The sequence below is a fragment of the Orcinus orca genome, chromosome 5, assembly GCF_937001465.1.
Source record: "Orcinus orca chromosome 5, mOrcOrc1.1, whole genome shotgun sequence".
Lineage (NCBI taxonomy): Eukaryota > Metazoa > Chordata > Mammalia > Artiodactyla > Delphinidae > Orcinus > Orcinus orca.
In genome coordinates, this window is record NC_064563.1 from 56,498,699 (window position 1) to 56,523,777 (window position 25,079).

General features: G+C 33.0%; 1 protein-coding gene across 5 annotated transcripts in view; it reads left to right on the forward strand.

Annotated features, from left to right (window-relative positions):
* Positions 1–25,079, forward strand: part of NLGN1 (neuroligin 1) — an 886,910-nt gene that overhangs the window by 387,321 nt on the left and 474,510 nt on the right. For 3 of the 5 annotated variants that reach the window (XM_049709777.1, XM_049709778.1, XM_049709776.1), the window contains exons 3-4: positions 9,751–9,810; positions 17,044–17,196. In XM_049709777.1, coding sequence (XP_049565734.1) covers positions 9,751–9,810; positions 17,044–17,196 — 213 coding nt within the window. The remainder of the gene's footprint in view (positions 1–9,750; positions 9,811–17,043; positions 17,197–25,079) is intronic. The other 2 variants (XM_049709779.1, XM_004270533.3) reach the window with 1 other exon arrangement.

Sequence of the window (25,079 nt, forward strand, 5' to 3'; positions counted from 1 at the left end):
GGTACGCGGGCCTCTCACTGTTGTGGCCTCTCCCGTTGCGGAGCACAGGCTCCGGACGCGCAGGCTCAGCGGCCATGGCTCACGGGCCCAGCCGCTCCGCGGCATGTGGGATCTTCCCGGATCGGGGCACGAACCCGTGTCCCCTGCATCGGCAGGCGGACTCTCAACCACTGCGCCACCAGGGAAGCCCAATCTCTTGTCTTTTTGATAAGAGACATCCTAAGAGATGTGAGGTGATATCTAATTGTGGTTTTGACTTACATTTACCTGATGATTAGTGATGCTAAACACCTTTTCATGTACCTGTTTATCATTTGGAGGTCTTCTTTGGAAAAATATATATTCAGGTCCTGAATTTTTAAATTGTGTTTTTTCCTACAGAGTCGAACATGTTGCTTATGCATTTTAAGGTATTAACCCCCTATTGGATATGTTGTTTGCAAATGTTTTCTCCATAGGTTCCATAGGTTGCCTTTTGATTTTGTTGATGGTTTCCTTTTCTGTGAAGAGCTTTTCAGTTTGATGTGGTCCCACTTGTTTATTTTTGCTTTTGTCGTGTTGCTTTTGGTAAATTCAGAACCAACGTTAAGGAGCTCACCCTCTAGGCTTTCTTCTAGGAGTTTTAATGTTTTATATTCAAGTCTTTAATGCATTTTGAGTTGTTTTGTGTATGGTGTAAGATGGGGTTCTGTTTCAGTCTTTTGCATGTGGCTGTCCAGTTTTCCCAACACCATTTATTAAAGAAGCTATCATTTCCCCATTGTATATTCTTGGCTTCTTTTTTGAAAATTAATTGACCATATATGCATGGGTTTATGGACCATACTGTTTTGATTTCTATAGCTCTGTAATATAGTTTGTAATCAGGATGTGTGATGCCTCTAGCTTTGTTCTTCTTTCTCAAAATTGCTTGGGCTATTTGGAACCTTGTGGGTTCCATACAAATTTTAGGATTACTTGTTCTATTTCTGTGAAGAATGTCACCAGAATTTTGATAAGGATTGCACTCAATCTGTAGATCCCTTTGGGTAGTATGGGCATTTTAACAATATTAATTCTTTCAACTTGTGAACATGGAATATCTTTCCATTTATTTGTGTCCTCTTCAGTTTCTTTCATCAATGTCTCATAATTTTCAGTGTACAAATGTTTTGCCTCCTTGGTTAAATCTATTCCTAAGAATTTTAATCTTTTTGATGGCATTACTTGTGGGATTGTTTTCATAAATTCTCTTTCTGATATTTCATTGTTATATAAACACAGCTGATTTTTGTATATTGATTTTGTATCCTGCAACTTTACTGAAATAGTTTATTAGTTTTAACAGGTTTTTTTTTTGGTGGAATCTTTAAAAATTTCTATATATAATATCAGATCATCTGCAAATAGAGACAATTTTGCTTCTTCCTGTCTGATGGATACATTTCATTTCTTCTTCTTGCCTAATTCTTTTGGATAGGACTTCTAGTACTATGTTGAGGAAAAGTGGTGAAAGTGAGCTTCCTTTTCTGGTTTCTGATCTTAGAGGAAAAGCTTTCAGCATTTCACCATTGAATATGATTTCAGCTTTACATTCGTCTGTCATATATGACCCTTATTAAGTTGAGATACCTTCCCTCTATACAGAGTTTGTTGAAAGCATTTTTTTTTGTTTTGTTTTACAAAAAGATGTTGAAGTTTTCCAAATGCTTTTCCTAATCAATGATCCTTGATTTTTATCCTTCATTTTATTAATGTGGTGTTTTCACATTGATTTGCAAGTGTTGAACCATCCTTGCATCCCTGGAATAAATCCCATTCAATCATGGCATATGATTCCATTAATGTATTTGAATGATAATGTATTTGTAATGAATTTGGTTTGCTAACATTTTCTTCAGGATTTTTGCCTCTGTGTTCATCAGGGATATTGCCTGTAATTTTCTTTTCTTGTAGTGTGTTTGTCTGGCTTTCATATCAGAGTAATGCTGGCCTCGTAATATGAATCTTGAAGCACTCCCTCATCTTCTATTTTTTGGAAGAGTTTACAAAGAATTGGTATTAGCTCTTCTTTAAATGTTTGTTAGAATTCAGATACAATGTATTTTGTATCTTTTCAGTGGAATGAAAAGATAAAATCTGGAAACAGTAGAGAGGGTCTTATGGTTCAGTCTGGGGCATTTAGTCTAAGATAATACAGAATAAGGAGATAGTAAAGGTTTTTAAATAGAGTAGTGAAACAATGAAAGTGGTGTTTAATGAACACTAATCTGAACTGTATTTTAAAAAATATTTTACATGATTTGTTTCTATTTTGAATTTTAAAAAATCTTATTTTTGCTCATGAATTTCTAAAGCATCAAAATGAGTGCTAAACTATATTTAGTTTTCATCTGTCTTTATAGCTATTTTAAATCTCACAGTACAAGATTGTTGTATATACTTTTGCATTCCCATTCCCTTGGAGTGCTTTCAGTTTTAGTCTTAGAAGGAGTTGAATGTGTGTACATTTTAGCTGATGATGATTATTAAATCCTTTTCTCTTTGGGTTCACCACTATTATAATCTACTACTTCAAAAACTTATAGAATACAAAATGGCTTGAGAGACAGTCTAGAGTCTGGATGATCGTGGGAGCAACTACAAGACTACTGTAATAATTCAGGCATATGGTAACTGTGGCCACAGACCAGGTTAAAAATAGACAGTTTGGGGAGAGGGTGACAAGAACAAAATTTCTCTTGGAAAATTTATGAAATCTGGCTAAGGCAAAAGGGAGGAAGAAGGAATGGTTCAAGATTATTTCCACATGTATAGTTTAGAAACAGGGAAGCGTTATACCTATGAAAGCAAAACCTGTGTTGGGAGGTAAAACTGGTTTTGAGGTGGACATGCTGGGCATCCCTGTTATACTGAGATAGGAGTGAGATATCCAAGCAGAAATAGCTTGTGGACTATATTTTTCTATGAATATAAGAATAGTTAGGATATGTTAATTCTCAGGCAAAATAGATCTAAATATGTGTTTAATAGAAAACTTTAAAATATTTATAAAATCTCAGATATGCTGGAGTCTTAGATTTTACATTTTGGTGACATTCATTTTATTTGCAAACAAAAATAGAATAAGACATTGTAGGCTCTTTTTCCTGATCTAATTTCTTCTAATAAAGCTATGCTCATCTGATAAAAATATAATGCAAAACCTCTGTATAAAATATCCTCCGCCATATTTCTTCTAATGACTTTGCCTCTTTCTAATTTTCTGTTTAAGATTCAGATAGGGCAGAGTTTATCAGTCTGTGCTTAAACCTTTTAAATGGCTTCCTATTGCTTTTAGGATTAAGACAAAAATCCCCAGGCTAGAGGAGCTGCATGCTCTGAATGATGCCTGTCTATCTCTTCATTCTCACCACACACTACTCTCTCTCCTACTCCCCATATGGCAGCCACAGTGACCTTCAGGCTCCCTCTCATTTTAAGCCTTTGCACACGTCATTGTTTTCTGTCTGGCATCTTCTTCACACCCTGCCTACCCATCTGCAGCCTCCTTTTTTGCTTAGTACTCACTTATCCTTCACTCTTCAGGCTACATTACACTCATTCAATGAAGACTGCCTGGGCTCAACCAGGTCCCTTTGTATAACCTCTGGTAACATCAAGACTTAATATCCTTAACACAATTTGTATGTGTTTATGTGTGTGATTATTTGTTTAGTGTTTCTTTCTCCAACAAAATTAATTTTCATGCAGACAAGTGTCTTGCTTTTTTCCCCCACTGTATCCTAAGGACCTAGCATAATATGCATTTGTTGAATGACTAGATGACTGAATACTGGCAGCCGTGACAGGGAGGTTGGACTATTGATGCTATCTCAATCTTCTAGCCTTGTTGAGATAGTGCTGAGCATCTGGTGGCACTTGTGTCCTCACCATACTCCAGGTACATCTCTGGATAATATGTGGAAAGCCAGGGCAGTGGAGAGTGTATCTTCACAAAGTACTGAAGGGTTTATATAGCATACAGCCAGGCTGCTCCAGATGGGAAGGGAACATTATTCTGACATTCTTCAAGCTATAAAAATACTGCATCTGCATGTTTTAAAAAAATCAAACAAATATAAAAAATAATGAGCATGTGCAAATTTGGTGATGCTCAGATTAGGGATTAACCTATTTTAGTTACTTTTTATCTAGTTAAAAAAATTTTCCCCAGATCCTATAATTTTTATTTTAGACAGGATTGCTTTTGACTTCAAAGTGTTGTAATCAGGGTAATTTTATGAAGATAAAACTTGTTTTTCATATAAATATAAATAAGGTCTTCTTAGTATACTGGACCAAAAAGATTTTTCTTCCCCTCTTTCTAGATTTTAACATCAGATTCTGTTTTTCCCAAGAGTCATGTTTTCTACTGTGTTCTTCCTCTAAAGGAAGGGAGGGAATATGTTTTGTGTTCATACTGGCATTTTCTTCCAACACAAAGATAAACATAAAGCATGCCTGCTGCTTTCATACCCTTGGATGCCAGTTTCCATAGCATGTGTACATATGAACCACTAGCCTAAATAGTCAGCTCACCTAAAAGATACTCAAAAGTCATGAATGACATGCTAGTGCCACCAAAATTCACACAGGTATGGATTCTTTGAAAACTATCAATTGTTCCAAAGTTTGCTTCCAGTATCTCAGCACAGCTGTTTGCTTTACATTTTAATTTTATCATAATGTAGATTTATGACATTATTCAAAGATGTTGTCTTTTAAATTGAAAAATTTTCAGGAAAGAAAGTTATTTTCCAGCCATGATTTTTTGATATATGTTCGTATAATTGATAGTTTAAGAAGGGTGATAACTTTAAGTAATACAGTAGTATCAAATTAATTATTATTCCAAATCAGTTTCTTTCACGCATTTCTCCATTCTTAAGAGGTGTGTATCGCAGTTATATAAAATCGACTAAATTTCAATGGGTAAAATTTAATACCTTTGCAATGACACCAATTGTTGTGATATTTGATTTCTTAAAGTCATTGTATTTTAATGTTTATCAGTTTGGAAAACAATCAGATACAGTAATATACTGCTATTTTTATCTAAAATGGATCAAATTCTGGTATTGCCCTCCATATGTTCTTCAGACATAGTTAGATTTTTACATCTTTGACCTTAGTTTTATAAATAAATTTGTCCTAAGAACATCCCTGAAAAGATTTAGCCTGCTTCCAGTTGTTCCAGAACAACAATGGTAGCATCCTTAAATTTTCCCATTCTGTGGAAACTGCCTTAGGAATCCTTCAGAGTCAGTTTACCTCAAAGACTGTTGGGTAAAGAAAAGATTTAGCCTGCTTCCAGTTGTTCCAGAACCACAATGGTAACATCCTTAAAATTTCCCATTCTGTGGAAACTGCCTTAGGAATCCTTTAGAGTCAGTTTACCTCAAAGGCTGTTGGGTAAAGAGGGTGGGGAAAGAGTATAGCAGTGTCATTAGCCAGGGCTCGCCATTTATCCCAATGGGACTCACTGGAGCCTGGAGCTCTCAATAATCCTAAAAATTTCAAAGACATATTCTCTTAAGAAGGACACATATTCTCATGGACAGCTTTCTAAGTCGGGAGCTAATGATACCCTCAACCTACTTGCCTTTTTGGGCAGATATGTGTGACACAAAGTACGGAAAATTTCTGCTGAATTGAACCTGTAATGAAGGAATTTATAATCAGTTCTAATGTAGGTGAGACCTAAAGTATATTAGACTTTCATCAAAGGGAATGATAAGAAGCAGCATTAATGTGGGTGGATAGTAATTATTTCGAAGCTCGTAATTATTCTCCAGTTAACTACAGAGAAATGCTGGTATTTTTATTCCTTTTTGAAAAAGTAAAAGGCACTATGGTCAGATTCTGAAATGTAAGAATGCATCATACATCTTTTGTAAAGGCTGATAACTTTGAATTATACTTATGTTAATAGCAAAGGAACTATTTTAGATTTAAGTGAGTTCAAAGTTCATGGTTAGGAGTCCCTTTACCTTTCGTAGTACTGTTGTTTCACCACTGAATCTATTTGTTGCCCTTAGGAGATATAAAATATAGTATTTACTCTCACTCTCTTTCAAAAAGACATGAGGTCCACTTTCTTATTAACTCTTAATAAGAGTTATGTGTGAGTTCCTCAAGGAGGACAGACCCTATAGTGTTTCAAGATAGGATAAATCACTTCTACACTCAGGTTTTAGAGGACTCATTTGCTTTATATTTTGGTGATTTAAGATACCCCTTTAAACTGCTGGTATTGAAGATGCACTATCTGTAGTTTAAAAGAATCATAAGCTGTGGTTGGAATGTTGATAATGATTGTTATTTATTATGACGGATAAATGTTTTACCCTTTAGGGAAATCATGTTGATCAACTTGCAGGAATACATAATCTAAATAGTGGTTGCCTAATTTTCATAAGAAAATTAATGACAGTTACCCCTTACGATATTTTATTTCTGCTTAAAATTTTTTAACATCAGTAATTATATCAACAGTAATAGATTAAAAGAAAAGAAAAATGAGCCAGAGTTGCTAATATCCTTGAAAGAAGGGAGATCAAGGCAATGGTTTTCTTTCCAGCCTGGGAATAATGAATCTTGAGATCATATAGGGATGTTTCTGTAATCCACAAACATATGTTTACTCTACTGAGGCTTCCTCAGGGAAACCAATGTTGAATTAGTTTCTCAATTTGCAACCCAAAACCTCTCAGATATGTATTCTCAGTTTCTTTAGGCACACGACATAAAGGAAATCTGCTTTCTTTCTTTTTATAATCTTTTTTTTTTTTTGGTGGGAAAACTGTTATCAGTCCTCTTTTTCCCAGGTAACCTTCAAAAAATCAGATGTGTAAAAAATTCTTGATGTTAAGAAAACCCAGCTATGCTTGACTCACTAAAGTACTGCTGGAACCCATAATGTGGGAACAATTTAATATCATCCAATAATAAGGTTTTAAATAAAACCTATAGTATTCAATAAATGAAATTCTTTAGCTGGGAGAGTGACTTTATCCTTCCCTAGGGTAATGATGCCCTCATCTACTCATGATGCTGAAGCAATATCTGTAATCTGTTTCTAACCCTTCCGATTTGCTACAGTAAAGGATGTTCTATATAGTGTATGTATGTAATCATTATCCCACATCAGTTAGAGGCATGCAGCTTTCTGAATAGGGAAGGTGATAATAAATAATGTAGCAAAAGGCTGGTTCAACCATTCCCTTCACAGAAAAATTCTCGTATATACAGTATCATTTCCATGGTTTATCTACTAATGCAGACCCAGAGTCAAATAGCAACTGAGATCTATGTTCCCCATGCAAACAACTGGGAGATCATATGTTAATAAAGATTCTGTTACTGTCCCATCTCATGAAGACCAAGAGCTAACAATTCTGTATGTGTACAAAGTATGTAAAACTATTGGCTCTTGTCTGTAGAACCTGAATGATTTCCCAAAGAAGGGAGTCATGTAAATTGCCTTGGCTACCCTAGGAGGAGAAATAAAGATAATCATCCAAGAGACACCTTATAAAGCCCCACACTTAATTTAATTGTGATAGGTTTACATTTGTCTCCAAAAATTATTGAACTAACAATTCAGCAAAGAAAAACTTGAGCTCACATTAACAGTTTCCTAATATAGCCAAGAGTCAAGCAAATTAAGTAATTTAACTAAAATTGGAAAACAGGTGTGGTTTTGGCAGCAATAAATAACTACCACTTAATGTGTGTCGTTAACTAGTAAATAAAACCATAATTTTTATATAGTATCCTTGAAAATAAAAATGCAAGAAAATATTTTTGTTGAGGTTTGTCCATTTACTCCTTTAGGTAATTACAGAAAAATTAAAATTTTTCTAAGTCTAATATTTTACATGATATTTTAAAATTGGAAATATTTCAAATATAGTTCTGATACAGCAATTTTTAAATTTAAATTTATTTTTTTTTATTTTTCAGAAATGCAGCAACATTGTTGCATGAACATTAAATAATACTGAGATACTTTCTGCATTTAAACAGGGTCATATTCAAGAAATGTAGATTTCTGTGAACTTGCAACTGAGTGCTAATGATAAACTATTGCTTTCATCTAGGTTTTTTCTTAATGGAATGATTGCTTGCAGAACTGTGAAATATATCATTTAACTTACTGTGTACAGCTCCTCTGTCTGTATTTGGAATGGCCTTGAAACTATGACCTTACAATCAAGTAGTCAATGGGTCCCTTCAGTTACATCATCAATTTCTCCATTTCCAATCTTTAGATCTTTGCCAGTTATTACTGTTTTTCAAGGCTGTCTCTCTGAGCTGACGAAACTCATCTATATCTCATATTTTCCTTCTGTTTTCTGGGATGGTGTTCTTGAATTCTTTGAAGACTGTGATATTAGGTGTAGTTTTGAATTACAAACATAATGCATAGTAATCGCTGAGAAGAGTTCGAAATCTTTCTCAAAATGTTTAACAATCCTTCCCTATGAAGTGTGCTTAGAGTTAATGCCTGCTTCTTTACTATTTATATTATTGAAATCAACATATGACTTTCAGCCCTTTTTTTCCTTCCTTTTTCTATAACTATTATTTTATGCATGACAAAATTCTCTTGCTTACCGTTATGTGGTTGTCTGTCTTTTAACTTGAGTGTTATGTGTTTGTAATGATTGCTTTTTGCATGAGGATTATGAAATGCCATACAAATTAAATGGTTGTGAAATGCAGGGCTTCACCTGCTTTTTTGTACACTGAATATGTCAATCATGTGACACTTAAAATTACTTTCATATGGCCTGTGACTTCCCCTTTGGTGTGTGCCTTTATTCTTAGCAAATTAGTGTGGTTAAGAATAATAAAACATTTATTAAACATCCACAGTATTTTAATACAATTATTATCCTAAAATATGATCCCATTATAAATAACTATACTGGGCATGGAATTGCACTAGGGCATAATTCCATTATATTTCTAAATTGATTATGAAATATAAGCCCTGACTCTGTAACTACCTTAATTGCTAAACACCAACTTCTACAGTGGTACCTTTGCTCTACCAAGTGATGAGATTATTTATTCATACATTTGTGCAAGTTGAAATTTCTTAAATCCACAGTTAATATTTAATCAAAACACATGGGGAAATATTTGTATAATGACAAGTAATTTTAAAAAGTCACAGTTTTGAAAAATGTATGATATAAAAATGTATAAAACTTAAGTGTTAATGCTTTTACAAAAAAAACAGAAGAAAAAAGAAAAAAGAAGCCTAAAATTTTTCGTATCTCTGTTTTCCCTAATGCTATTATACTGTCCCAAATTAAAGAATGAGTTTGGCCTACTTTCTTTATTGTTGTCTCCAATTCAGATTAGAAAAGACACTGAATAAATTAAGTTCTTTCATCTAATAAAACTGTTTACTTTTTTTGTATGCAGTGGGTATTTAAAAAAAAATCATTTCCTTTGCTTATGACTTGAGTTTCAAACCATAACGTATTTTTTTATGCTGGATATATTCACAAACCAAATCTTCTATGAGATATTTTAGGGAAAGGGTATTTTTTCTTAAACAAAATAGGTAATCAACTTTGATGTAACCACTTTCCCACTCTTTTTTGGAAATATCCTTGAGAATTTTGGTATTTACATTTATTTTTTTCCCCTCAGTCTTGTTTATTCTTGAATTGTCTTTTTTTTTCCCCTCCATTTCTCCGTTCTCAATCCTAGGTCCCCTTACAAAGAAACAGACAGATGATTTAGGTGATAATGACGGTGCTGAAGATGAAGGTATTTTTTTCCACCAAATCTATTTGCATGACAAGGGCCTCAATCACTTTTTCCACCCCTTTCTATTTTTTTACTTCTTGTCTTTTTTTGAAGAGTTGTTTTTAATTCCCGTTTTTGATGTGTTTTGTCTTCTTGCTTGTTGTTACATATAAATACGCATTTTTAATTTTTTAAAAAATGAGTGTTAAGTTTTGCTTTTGATGCCAACCATTACAACCTTTTAAAAAGGGGGCATTTTTTTGTTTTCTTGAACTGACTTTTGATATGTTTCATCCCACATTTTGACTGAAACTTGTCCATATTCTCTGAACTAACAATCTCTCCCCTGTAGTCTCTCTGTACCCATTTTGCATGTTTTCTAATCTATGTAAATATTTTACCCAATATCAAAATGTTTCATTTTTACATTTGATATTTGTTTAAAAAAACCCACACCCAATAAAATGAAGGACAAGCTAAAGACTGAAATAAAGTGTTTCTTGAGCAGTATAATTTAGATTAAAAAAATACTGTTTTCTGTTGATGTGCTTAAATATCACATAAATAAATGAAATCGTATAGATATGAAGGATATTACACCTATTTATATAACTGTAGTAAACATTATGCAACCACTTAAGTACCCTGAGAAGATTAGATGGATATCCCTTAATTTCAAAGGCACGTAATTTTGAGATTGACAAATGAAAATATTCTGAATTTCAAATTGTTGCCAACTATAAGTAATAATTTTTTCCTACTGTACTAATAACAAAATTCTTTTCTCTTTCCAACTTTCTTATGACATACAATTCTGACATACTCTGTAAATGTAAGTACTCACTAGATTGATTTGATATTTCTCATTCCATTGTGTACCTTTACCTGGTATTAAATGGAGTGTCTAGAGAGGACCGTTAATTCTTTCAGTTCATTTTGGCTCCAATTAGTTTTTTTTTAATACCATCCTAGTTATGATTCTTATAGAGATAATTAATGTAATCTCAGGCTTAAAAATAATTCCCAGAACCCTGGCAATTAAATCTCATAAGGATATTAATAATATGGTAAGAAAGATTTTCCAAAATAAAATAATCCACAAGCAAGTCAGTAGACATGCTAGTTCCATGAGGTACAACTATGAATGAATGCATCCTTAACTGTTTTCATTAAGATATATATATTTAATAAACTACTTCATAGTAGAAAATTAAATTATAGAAGTAAAGTATTAAAAGCTTAAAAATTATATTGAGTGTTAATATATTTATAACATTTAAGAATTCTTCTGATTAAATGAAATTTATGACATTTGATTAAAAATTCATTTATCATGAACACCACCAGTGGATTAAAGATTAAATACAATACAGTCATTAATAGTTGAAATAAATCATTATAGCTGCACAAGATTGTCATTTTGAATGCGAAATAGCTAAAAATAGACATAATATCAAAATGCAAATTGTGATTGTTTTTAACGTTGTTGGAAATCTGAAGTATTAAAACATCAAAGACATTTATTCACTTTGAGGACATGGGTTTTTGTTCCTAGTGCTCTCCCTATGAAGAGTGCTGCCACTTGGGGGCTTTGAGATTTGTTGAACCCTCTGAAAATCCTTAACTCTTAGACATTTGTTATCTAAATAATACCTAAGACTTCCTGAATTCTTAGTGTGTACTCACAAGGTTAGTATACATCATTTTCCTGTTTTAAAAATATTTTGATTGCTGATTTAATATGCTTTTTTTTTTTTTGGTAAAACAGCATTAAGTGAGATATTTACATGTTTACAGATGATACCTCTGAGCAACCACAGTGAGCTAAGCCCTATAAACATGAATATATCTCAGAGACCTATTTTGAAGCACGTGTAACATTTTTAAATAGCCATTAAAAATATCCTCAACCCCTACTTAAATTGGCAGGTAGTATTTAGGTTACGTACTAAGCCAGTCATCATAAGAGTTATCAAATCAATAAATATATTTAAATGCTCAAAAGTGTAGAGTCAAAGCAGTTCAATTCAAGTTCTGTCAATTCCTCTGTGTTATTTGGGTAATTGTTTAGAAGACAAGAAGGATAAATTCAAATACCCTCCAGACAAAAACCTTCATAGAAAAGTCTGAGCATCTTCTGTTGAATTTGTTTGAAAATTTTTCTGTTGATGTGAGGGTGAATGAAAACCGAGGCCGATTTTCACATTTAATTTGTTTCAAATCTTGAATCAGCATTATTAGATAAAGCAACAGATTTAAACTACTTGATAAACTACTCCTTTTACTTCAGTCAGAAGTCTAGTTATCTGGTCATTTATATGGGATTGTCCATTGTTTCCTGATAGCCCAACTCTTTTACTTGATTTCTAGCTTTTTGTCTCAACACTGTATTCAGAGGCTACCTGAGACATTGACTGGGGCGCGCCCCTCATTCACTTAAACTCATCCAAAGCTTCTCAGTGGAGCACTGTTCTTTACTTCTAATTCTCATTTGTGTTTTTGCCATTATTTTTTGCCACTTTTAGGCCAAACACAATTGTATCAAATTTTAATAATAATCATAAGAGCTGCATATTTTATTGGCTTTTTCCCTAGTTTCAGAAAGACTAATCTGAAGTGATTAAAAATGGGTCAAAGCAAAATCCTAGGTTTCTACCAATTTATTTTGGGAATTTAAGAAATATTTAATTTTTTAAACTGTGCTGGGAATACCTTAATTTTTCAATATTCAAATGCAATTTTCTATCCTATATAGAGCTTTTTAAAAGTTACTCTTGTAGATTTTTGTATATTTTTTAACTAAAAATTGTACTTTTGATCATAAGTCCAGTTTAACAAACGCAGATTTATCCAACACTTCTATATTCTTTTGCTGGTCCTGAATAATAGCTGAGGTTCATCAAATGAGTAGGGGGCAAAAAAAATCTTGAAATATCTTTAAATGTATCAGGGAAAGATTTAACTGAGGCAATACCCCACAATTTAAAAACTGCTAACTGCTCCAAAACTCAAAATTATGGGCAATTAAAAACTTCATGAGTCCTTTAATGAAAGAGAAACCAGTAAACATGTTTAAGGAGTTATGTGACTAATAATTATTCACTAGGACTATTTTTTTTTTGAATTTTATTTTATTTTTTTTAATATAGCACGTTCTTGTTAGTTATCCATTTTATACATAGTAGTGTATACATGTCAATCCCAATCTCCCAATTCATCCCACCACCACCAACCCCGCCCCGCCACTTTCCCCACTTGGTGTCCATACGTTTGTTCTCTACATCTGTGTCTCCATTTCTGCCCTGAAAACCGGTTCATCTGTACCATTTTTCTAGGTTCCACATATATGCGTCAATACATGATATTCGTCTTTCTCTCTCTGACCCACCCCACCTTGCATGACAGTCTCCAGATCCACCACGTCTCTACAAATGATCCAATCTCATTCCTTTCCATGGCCGAGTAATATTCCATTGTATATGTGTGCCACATTCCTCCCATCCATTCATCTGTCGATGGGCATCTAGGTTGCCCCCGTGACCTGGCCACTGTAAACAGTGCTGCAATGAACATTGGGGCACATGAATTCACTAGGACTATTAAAGGGAATTATGACTTCAAACATAGGTTGTCAGGCAAAAATAAATCCACATTAACTGCTCTAGAGCTGTTGGCACTTGCTACATTGGCTTAAATTTTTGGTTTATCAGAAAGATAAAAAGTTACTAAAGTTAAAAATCAAGATGTCTACTCAGATTCCAGTTTATTATTTTTTAACTTGAAAATCTTAAATACTTTCTTACCATAAAAATTTTAGAAGAAAAATAATCATCAGTGTAGTATTTCTCTTTTATCTTCCCACTTTTTTCAGAGACCTAGATGCTTAGCAAAGCTTTAAAACATTGCAAATAACAGAAAATATAAACATGCTTTAGGAATATTTGTAGTTTTACTAAACCTGAACTAGTGTTTTAGTCTTTGGGTATTCTTTTGATTTTAGTAAGGTCAGTAGCAGCTAGTTTAGGCAAACTCAGATATCTTAGGTAAAATCTACTTTATTTCTAAGGGAAAATATGAGACAAGGTTTAGAGGGACAACATGGCTCTAATAAATTCATTATAAGCCACTACATCTAATATATTTGAACTAAGACACAGTGGCCACCCGAAATTTTGTTATTAAAATGATGGCATTAGCAGATAGCATTCAATGGTAGGCTATATGATATATCAATTTCACTTATAGAGGTCTGGTTCTTTTTAAAATCAAAGTAAATAGAGATATAATTTAAACTATTTACATTTATTGTTATATTATTATGATATTATATTTATCATATTTAAACAATTTACTATTATATTTACATCAAAAATGAGCTGTAGTGCTTCCCTGGTGGCGCAGTGGTTGAGAGTCCGCCTGCCGATGCAGGCGACACGGGTTCGTGCCCCGGTCTGGGAGGATCCCTCATGCCGCAGAGCGGCTGGGCCTGTGAGCCATGGCCGCTGAGCCTGCGCGTCCGGAGCCTGTGCTCCGCAACGGGAGAGGCCACAACAGTGAAAGTCCCGCGTACCGGAAAAAAAAAAAAAAAAAAAAAAAAGAGCTGTAGACTATGAAAAAAAGTAAAGTCTAAGATAGAACTTATGATAAAACACTATCAAAAGTAAAGTCTAAGGTTGACCACTCTGATAAAACATTATCAAATAATTCTAATTGCTCTGTAATATAAATATGGCATTTTCCAAGCTTTATTAGCAATATTGAGTTGTTATGTACAAAAATTGTACCTATTTTGGCAATTAATACACCATACAGCATTAACTTCAGGGTTACTTCAAGCAAAAAGAAATACTGTTCAGAACACAGCATTAGAATTTTATAAAACATTCTGGAAAAGAACTGCTGGACACACTAAGTTCTTAGGCAAATTTGAAATCATTGAGAAGTTTGGGAAGACAAATTGGAAATTAGAATCAGCCCAAACAATCAGTAATCTTTTCAAATCTAATTTTCAAAGAAAAATAGAGATATACCACTCAAAATTGCTCCTAGCATCTATTATTGTATTTTCAGTGTTTCCTGACAAAGTCCACTTCATTCTGTTATTAGGTATAAAATATGGCAGGTCTTCCCAATGTGTGCCTGCATTGTTTTCCAGGTGAACAGAACGATTCTACCAAGATTTCATTACTGTTCACAGTTGGTGCTTTGTAATTCTATGTAATTTTAATTAAAGAAGAATTCTGAAACAGCCTCCCTCTGTGCTACCTCCAAGCATACAATTAGAAGAGCACAGAGTCTGCTGTGAACAGTCAGTTAATGGCTTCAGTTTAATAATTTATTATTGCTTTTTCAGTGCCAGACATACTAGAAAAACACGCTAAAACTGTGTGCAGCGAACAGGCGTTTAAGGAGGAGAGTTTGACAATTTCAGAAGAATTGTTTTCTCTCTGTAAGCCTAACATCTCCACAAGCCCCCAGATCTTACAAATGAGTGAATATCATTTTCCCTCCCAACGATTTAAGGAGAAAATAAATTTAGGTTTTTTTTTCACTAAATGTAGCTGAGTCTGGTGAATGTCAAAGTATCCTCATCTCACCAGTTAAAAAATTAGACACTCTTCTCAGGTACACCCTCACAGGGAGAGGGGGAGATTTTGATAAATTTATACACTGATATTAAATACTAAGTCAAACATAAAGTAGTCTTTTTTTTTAAAGTCCTAAATTCTGCAATTAGCTATTTCCCCAACTTGAAAATCTGGACAAACAAGTTGAGCTACAATTCCTGATCTTAAAATGATTTTCATTGAAGGAAATCACTTTATTATTATAGTAGAAAAATGGAAGCATTTATACTAGTCATCTTTTTTACAAGAAATGTAAAGCAGCCTCTAAATTATCACCAGTTTTTTCAATGAGTTTATATCATGTTAGTCCATTCTGAAAGTTGAAACCTCAGTTGTTATGATGTAGGAGATTTGTCTGATAAAAAATGTCAAAAGCAAAGGAACAAAGCCATACTTTTAAATGACACTTTTAATATTGTCATAAAAGAAAGATAATACACGATGTAATTTTGTTTCAATTGTGGGCAGAAGAGATCATCGACCATTATCTAATGGTAATGTTTTAGGTATGTTTATATTCATAATCATATAGATACATGTACACATATAATACTTCAATCTACATAATAGTTAAAACCATGTTCACCAATATACTGTTTAGCATTTTTATCTCTAGAAATTAGTATCTTTTAATACCAATTATAATTATCCTATGTTTCCCTTATGTATTATTTCTAGACCCTTGTTGAAACTGCATAATCAGGGTAAAGTATCTTAGAAAAGCACATACATTTGATTAAAATTTAGAGCTGTAGAAATCACTTTAACATCACCCTAAACTTTAGCATTTTGCACTTGGATTTAGCTGTATTCTGTCTCAAATCTGTATGACAAAATCTTAGAGCCAAAGTGGGGCTAAGAAGAGTAGAATATTTACAAAAAGAGGGTAAAAAATAAGTTAATCTGTTTTCTTCTTCCAAAGGGTAAGGGTAATTGGAGTGAGCAGAAGACCTGGACTGAACTGAAAAATATCATTTAAATGAAAGTCCCCTAAATGTAACAAAGACAGAAATATAGATGTTTGGACTCTATTGCCTAAACATTCATCTGACAGTACTTGAATAGTTAAATGAAACTTCTTGCAACTTCTATAGCACAGTGTTGTAATTATGTTCTCAAATTGGAGCATAAGTTATTCCATGTAATTATGATGCATTCAGTACATATCTTTACAGTAATTAAGAAATGGAAAAACAGTGTTTTATTCATAGTAGCAGTGATACCATTGTACTTAGTTTATGGTTCATAAATTCCATATGAAGTTTATAACATTTGTAAAACGAAGTTTTAAGAATCATTATCATTCTATTATTTCTTTTGATTCTACTGTCACATCAGGAATCAATTAAAAAAAAAGCACTGAAATTCACACCTACTTCCAATTTGTCCAAGTTTTGTAATTCAGTTTATGATATTTAACAAAATTTTAGGTAGAAAACAATGGATATCTATTGCTCTTTTCTGCAATAGATCTTAACATAAGTTGCTTAAGAAACACTTTAACAAAGACAGTAATTTAAGGAACTATGTTAAAATCATTCCCTCTTGTCCCTAAAATGGAAAATGTATTCTCTGCTTCATTATGCATGTTGAGGATAAGAACAATTGCCAACCATTTGTTTTTCAGATATTCGGGACAGTGGGGGTCCCAAACCAGTGATGGTGTATATCCATGGTGGCTCATATATGGAAGGGACTGGAAATTTATATGATGGGAGTGTCTTGGCAAGTTATGGCAATGTGATCGTCATCACAGTCAACTATCGACTTGGGGTACTCGGTAAGAAATTTCTTTTTTCCCCCCCATTAATCCATGAAATATGTGATAGTTTTGTTTTGAATTGTTTTGTTTTGCTTTGCTTTGTTTCACTCATTGTTCTATGCTTGCTGATTCTGAAGCAAAATTTTTGATATTTTCAGTAAATTCTATAAATATTCATAAATTACTTGACAAAAGACAGCTAGGGTTGGTTTTAATATTTAATATAAAAGGTAATGAAATTATTCACATTGTTATGGAGTGCTCTTCTTAGCTTGGCTTTATAGAAATGTGAAAGGCAGCAATGGCAGGGCCTTTCTTAAGAAGAATTAGTCCCTGGGCAGATTTTTCTCTCTTCTACTTTTCTTTTTTACAGTGCTATAAAATTGCCTGAGGTTTGCCATGAATGTAGAAATAAGTTTTTATTCTCTTCAAGAATATGTGTATGGACTAGCTTTGGGGAATGATTGCCATTTCTGTGTAGGTTTGTTTGTTTGTTTCTTAAATTTATCAAATATAATTAGAAATATTTTGTTTAAATGTATTTTGATTGAATTATTTGATTTGCAAAACATGCATTGATTTCATAAAGTGTCAAAGAGTTCAACTCAATAATGTATATACATGTAAAACAAAATCAAACTAGTTATCTTTCGTTTTAAAGAAAAGTATAGAACAATATTATTTAAAATAAATTTTTAAGTACTCTGAAATAGGCATAAACTTGCTATTCTACTTGTATAAATTTATTTTTTATAGTATTGTCACAATTTGGTGAGTAAAATAACTGTATCATTTAATAAGACACCTTTATCTGTGGTATTAGTTAAAGGTATTTGCTAAGAGTACAATTCATTACAAAAGTTTTTTTTTTTTTAATCTTAATTGATCAAAGTCTTTTCCCTTCTTATGCACTTAAAAGTTATCATTTGTGTTATTTGGGCACAAAAAGATACCTCACTCATTCTTTACTCTGAAATATTTTGAAAAAATTATTTGAATTATATTCTCCTTTATAATAATGGTTAATATAATTTATTTTAGCCATTGAGAATCAGTTTATTTTTCTCTTCAGTGTTAGTTATTATTATTCTAATCCCTTCTATGTAATCATAATCTGTGTTTATGCCAATCTCAAAATATAAAAAGGAATGATTTTTGTCAATCACGTTTGTGTGTCTTGGGGAAGGAGATATGTTAGCAAAGCAAAGTGAGAGCTTGATCTTTTTCTAGTTTTCTATTTTGAATTTGGAGTATGGTGGACGATATAATAGATACACTCTGTCAATGTAGATATAAAGTATTTCTGTACCATTGTTCAAGTACACATTAGTTTCCCCATCATGTCTAATCATGCATTGCTTCAGTTATTCTTATAATTTCGCTGCATAGGGATGAATGACTTCCCACCAATGAAAACTCTCTATATTAGAATATATATAAAGAGATGTTAATAATAATCTTCTTAAATTAATCTTAAATATTATAGTGTTGTCATCTGTTTCTTAGGCAAGATTTGAATGTGAGGATCTGCACTATCTTTAATGCATTTAACTTTAATCATGGCATTGTTTATAGCTTAGTTGTTTTTAGCGATTATTATTCTCATATTTTTGTGAATTTCTTAAATTGAAAATCCTGATGCAGTGACTAGTTTTCCAATTGAAAATTTCAAATTAGATGCCAAATTGTGGTAACAGTATTTTTAAGGACTTGAACATCCACAAAGTCATATACACTGATTTTATTTTTAAAAAGTCTTTTGGCCACCCCTTACGTTGCCTCACTCTGTTACTGGTTGTACTCACATACAGTAAGGTCCCATAAAATAAACTGTGTTATGTTGGTATAAGCTTTGCCCATTTTAAAAAATGTGTTCAGAACTGATGAGGACCTGACTTTGATCCAATTTGAATCCTATATTCATGTTCATATCCTATCTTTAAATTCCATACTCTGAATAATTGGATTTCAGGACAAAAGATTAACCAGTTAAAAAATGAAGAACTTTGTCTGTATAATGGCAGGCAGTGTTGGTGTTGATGATGGATGATTTTTCCAATGGTAAATATTTGTTCTGGCTCTACTGCAGTTTAGGATTTAACCTTTAGTTGGCTCCTTTGTTCCTCTTAAAGACGTTGTAAACTAATAATCACTACTAAGAATCAGCTGTCCTTTATAGACCTCCTCTCAATATGATAAAGTACAAAACTTTGTTAGTGAAACATTCTTAGGTGAGTTTTGGGACATTAGTTCTAGAACATATGTATTCTGGTCACTTCTAAAATATGTGTTGTGCCTTGTGAAAATGTATTTAAATGAATTAATTCATGAAGAATAAGTTATCATAACATTTGTTTCAGCACACTTTGCCTGTGTGGTGTACCACAACCAGCTCAACAGCTGATCTGCCAGGAGAACTGCAACAATAAAGACTGTAGGGTTTTAGTTGTTGTTGTTAATACTTTGTCTAACAGTAACAAGGTAAGCCAAGGTTTCTTGGGTGTAGGATCCAAAAGTATTGCTGTTTAGTTGGCACTTGGAAGAGTTTTGGACATTAAGTAGAAAATAAGGTTTGATCCCATGTCAGAGGAAATCCTGAGCTGTGTTTTAATTTGGATGTTTTGGTGTTAAGGAAATGAATTTTGGGGTCCAATGTACAAATTGGCTAATTAAGAGACTTACTGTCAGCTGATTGCCAGGAAATATCAGGATGTCTGAAACAGATAATATAATTCATTTTGAATTGAATTTGCCATCCCAGAGGAAAAATATATTACAAGTTTATTTGTTTTAGCAGTAACTAAAAAGGTGATAATGTTTCAGTAAAAAATTTCATACAGCTATCTAGCAGCCAAATTTCCAGTTTAAAGTATTTAATGTTAAAAACATATTTTGTTCATTACAAAGAAGAATTAGCATAGAAGAAAAAAATACCTCCTATGATAGCATTGTTTTGAAGAAGCTATCAACAGGTTGGAGTTAGTTTCTCAACCAAGACCCTTTTGTGGTTTCCTTTGAAGTGGTAACACAGACTATCAATATCATTGCATTGAAAATGCTACTGGTGGTAAGAAAAACTGCAATAAGTTTGGAAAAAAAAAGCCTAGGGGGTAGTGGATTCTGCCTGCTAACCTCTCTTCCCCAGTTTCATCTTAGAGTTCTCCATAATCTTATCTCATTCAGTCTCACACTTCTTTTAGTAAACAGTTAGACTTTCTTTCACTTTTGGTTATATACATTCTTTGTCCTCAGCCAGTTTTAACTCTTTGTCCTTGGTTATCTAATACATGTTATATAAATGTCCTTTAAAATGTATTTAAAATAATTATTGAGTTATTTTTTAATATTCTGGTATATAGTTAAAATAAAAATAAAAATTATCGTGTTGGAAACAGTGAGAAATGCTTTGATTAGGTGGTCTTAAGAGAGGAAAATAGTATTAAATATTTTTACTGTAAATAGGGTAAACATATGTACTTATGGACAAGCATTGAAAGAGAATATGAAATAAATTCTTCACTATTAAGATGAGGTATTATACAGTAAACGTATTTGAAAATAGAAACTATCTACATATATTTTCAAATATTAAAAATGAAAAAATACATTAACTAATTTAGTGTTAAAAATGTGTTTCAGCCCCCTCTCTAAATTTAGAATAAAATTATGTTATTTATTAGAGAAAAATTTTTAAAAATTATCTTTGTGGAGATCTAACTTAGGCAAACATAAGATTTTTATCTGATGGAAATTTAATAAGGTACTTTTATTTTGCTATGGATATTTTAGCGACAATTATGCATTCATAATTCAAGCACATGTGATTTATATTAGAAAAAAATTCTCAAAGATTTCAGAACTACTGATATCTCTGGATATTTGGCAAATTTTTAGTAAAGGGTCTAATTAAATATTTTACTTAGTAATCTTATGTCTCTACTACCCATCTATGGAAAAAATAATAGAGTGCTAGTTTATTTACTAGTTACATTTGAAGAATTACATTTAGCTAACTTCATAATGCCATGTGAGGCTAAACCACTTAAAACAAGCTTTCATTAACGTTACTGTGTATCAATTTTAATGAACAACTAAATTTATATTTATTCTATTAGAAATGGTTGTGAGACCTGTTAATTCTTATAAACTATAATGTCTATGCAATAATAATGCTTCAAGTATTATCAGACAAATGACAGAAATAAATATAACTTTGGTGTGGTCAGTCATCAAATATATAACACTTGTTTGCAGAACTGTACATCTTCTATGCAGGATAAAAAGTAAGAAAAATACAGTCCTTATCTTTACAGAGTTTTCAATCTAATTGAGGGGGAAAACAAGCAGTCAATAGAGAATAATAATTGATTTTGTACTTCATAATAATATATATTTATTAATTGATTTGTATGTACATGGTCACTTGATATATAAAAAAAATCAGAACAATGAAGAAAGAAAGGAAGCATAGAATATCAGATGGGTCAATATGAATGCAGTGATCAAAATTCTTATTTGAATCTGAGCAGTCTAGCAGAAAGGAGATTTGGTAAACTCTAGGTAGTTATGATTTAAAAAGAAAAGCATATTCATTTCTCAAGTGGCACAGTGTTTTGTCATTATTTTTCTTTTTTTTGCATTGTTTTTATTTGTTTGGCTCTAAATCCTAAAGCAAAGAAACAATGCTAAATGTGACCTTATATTTGAGAGTAATATATAATCAATTATTAAATTTTATAAGATGATAATAACCCACTATCATCCAAATGTGTTCTTAGGAGGTGGGAGACGGAATCAGTCTGTACTTGAAGAGTCAAAAATGTCTTCATGAACTTGGTAGTATTTGAGCAAAACCATGAAGGATGGACTGTCTCTGGGATTAACTAAAGAGGGGAGAGAAGGAAATCCTTTTTTATTTTTATTTATTCATACTCTTTCTACTTCAAAAAATTGGATGTAATTTGTGGCAAAGACACACATTTAAATAGGTCGCTAAAATCATATTGAATATGAATACCCATACTATAAAGAAAGAGGAGAAACTTAGACTACGAATACATACTGGAATTGAACATAAATGTATATCCCAATTTCCTAGAAGCAAGGTAAAAAGGATAATGGATTGAATTTCATAATTGTTATTATAAGATAAAGGCAACATATATATCTATATTTTATAAAAAATACACAAAGTTTTTTTTCACACTATAGTACAGAGAAATTTATCATGAGTTGTTTTTAGTTGGAACACCAAGAAAACTATAGGAATCGTGTGATAGTCTTTATGTCATTAGAAGATGCAGAAATATTCTCAAGCATATGATTATGTATTAACCCTCTGTAAAAGCCAAAGACATAATAATAAATGACCACAACTTCTATAGTGTCATTTCAGCAAAGAGGTAACCAAATACAATTCAAGTAAGATTCACTTATAATAAGGTAGAGCTAAAAACCAATTTAGAGCAATGACAGTTAACCGAGTCCATAGATTTCTTCTCTCAAATACCAGTTGTGTCAACTGAGTTTTAATAAGGGCTGGATGGTAATCAATTTTAGATTGAGTGCTAAAATGATCTCCTGGAGTAGAGATATTGTTTGTCCTTTGGAAAAATAGAAACTTTAGATAGATAACGATACAGTGCAAAGTAGACTGTTCATTATTTTTATTCTACTTTTTCCCTCCAAAATGGTAGGTTGCAATAAAAGCAAGTATTTAGTTATGCCAAAAACATAGAAAACCTGAAAGTAAGCATGTCGGTCAGTGTGAGTGTTAGTTAAAAGAAGTTAGTTTAAAAAACAACAAAAATGTGTTTTAGGTACAGTCATGTAGTATCATTCATTAATTGATTAATTCAGCCATTCATTAATTCTATATAAATTGAGCAATATTAAGTATCAGGCATACTTATTGAGCATATTGTGAAAAACAAGATGGATGTGATCTCTGCTGTCCAGTAGATTACTAGCTATTGGGGGATATAGAAAATAAATGAATCATTACAAAAATGATGTCCTTTACATAGATAATGATTTAGTGCAAAGTTAACTTTCTTTATAATTACCTAGTAAGTGCAGTGAGAAGGCAGCTAATCTATTCTACACACTCAGAAAAGGTTTCCCAGAGGAGGTGACATTCAGGTTTCCCTTTCTTATACTTTACTGAAAAAGGCCTTGTTGAGACTCCCCGGGGCTTCGAGATTGTCGATTCCATTGGTGACTTCTCCGTTCTCATCTTATTTCATCTCTCCATAGCACAGGACACAGTTAAGCAGTCCCTTTCGGTCATGCTTGTTTCTTGGCATCACACCAGGGTTTCCTCCTGCCTCACGGTCTGCTCCTTCTCAGCCTCCTTTGCTAGCTCCTCTCTTACCCTGAAATCTACATGTCGAAGTGCCACTAAGCAGAAATTTTGGCTCCCTTTCTTCTCTCTCTACCATATCTCCCTAGGGGAATTTATGCATGGCTCTAAATGCCATCTGTAGATAAGTGACTTCCAAACTGTATCTTCAGGACTGACTGTTCCTCGGAGCATCAGACTTGTGTACTTCTGCCTACCAACATCTCTAATGACTAATGAATATCTCAAGCTTAATGGCTAAAATATGTTGATTTTCTCAGGTCTGCATATTTCATTGTCTTCCACATCTAGGTTATAATAATACTTGCAACAACAGTAATAACAATCACAGGCACATTCTTTGAGAACTTATATTCCAAAAGCTGTTTGGGCAGTTTGTATAGGTGACATTTTTTTTGGCTCCCCTTTGGGGAGTCCAAGGATTACATTATTAAATTCCCACAGTAAGCCTATGAGGTAGAGTTGTTATTTTCCCGATTTTATAAACACAGAAACAAATGAGTAGAGAGGTTAAGTAACTTATTCACAGTCATATGGTCAGTGTTAAGTGGTGGAGCCAGAATTCTAACCCAGACAGTGTTCTCTTGGGCACAGCACTGCACTGATGGCATTGGCACTGCCATCCATCTGGACGATCAAGCAAAACCTCTAAATTTTTTTTCCAATTTGTCTTTCCTTTAGGCTGAACATACAATTCATCAGCTTCTCTTACTGAATTGTTCCAGCATACACCCTGGGTCTGTCTTCTTTCCATTTCCCCCTCTGCCAAACTAAGCCAGTTCTCCTTGAACCTCTTATATTATTTATCTCTTTCACTTTTGCTCCCTACCTGTAATTCATTCTCCACACAGCAAAATCAAATTATCTTTTTAAACCATAAATTATACCAGCTCACTTTTCTGCTTATACCCTCCACTGGCTTCCTGACTGTTCACTGAGAATAAAATCCAAAGTCCTTCCCTGCCCTTTGTCTCACAAAACCCTGCATGAATAGGTATCTGTATCTCTCAGTACCTGTACCTCTTGTACCTGTATCTCTTAGTTTGTCTCAAAATGCTCTTCCTCTCTATGCAAGCCATCTTTTGTTCTTCATACACACCAAACTCATTCCCATTTTAGGGATATCATACTTGCTCTTCCCTCTGCCCCAGATCTTTGTGGGGCCAGTTCCTTATTCTCCTGATTTGGTTTAAATGTCTTCTTCTCAGAGAGACTGTCCATGTTCATCCAATCTAAAAAGAGCCACCATGTTACAAGTCATCTACCTTTTAAAATTCTCCCTATTACATTGATCATACCCAATTACTTCCTATTTATATTTGGATGGTTTTTTTTGTTTTATTATTGTCTAGCTCTCTAAAGCCTAAAGTAGTCCCTGGCACATGGTATTCGCTCAGAAAATATTTGTTAAATAAATATAAAGTGGATCTGAAGAGTCACTAGGTGTTGATTTGATGTGGTCATGGAGTGAAGGAGGCCAGGTTTGAGGCAGAGAAAAAGTCTGGGTGAAAGCCAGGGGAAGAGAGAGGCTTGGCATGTT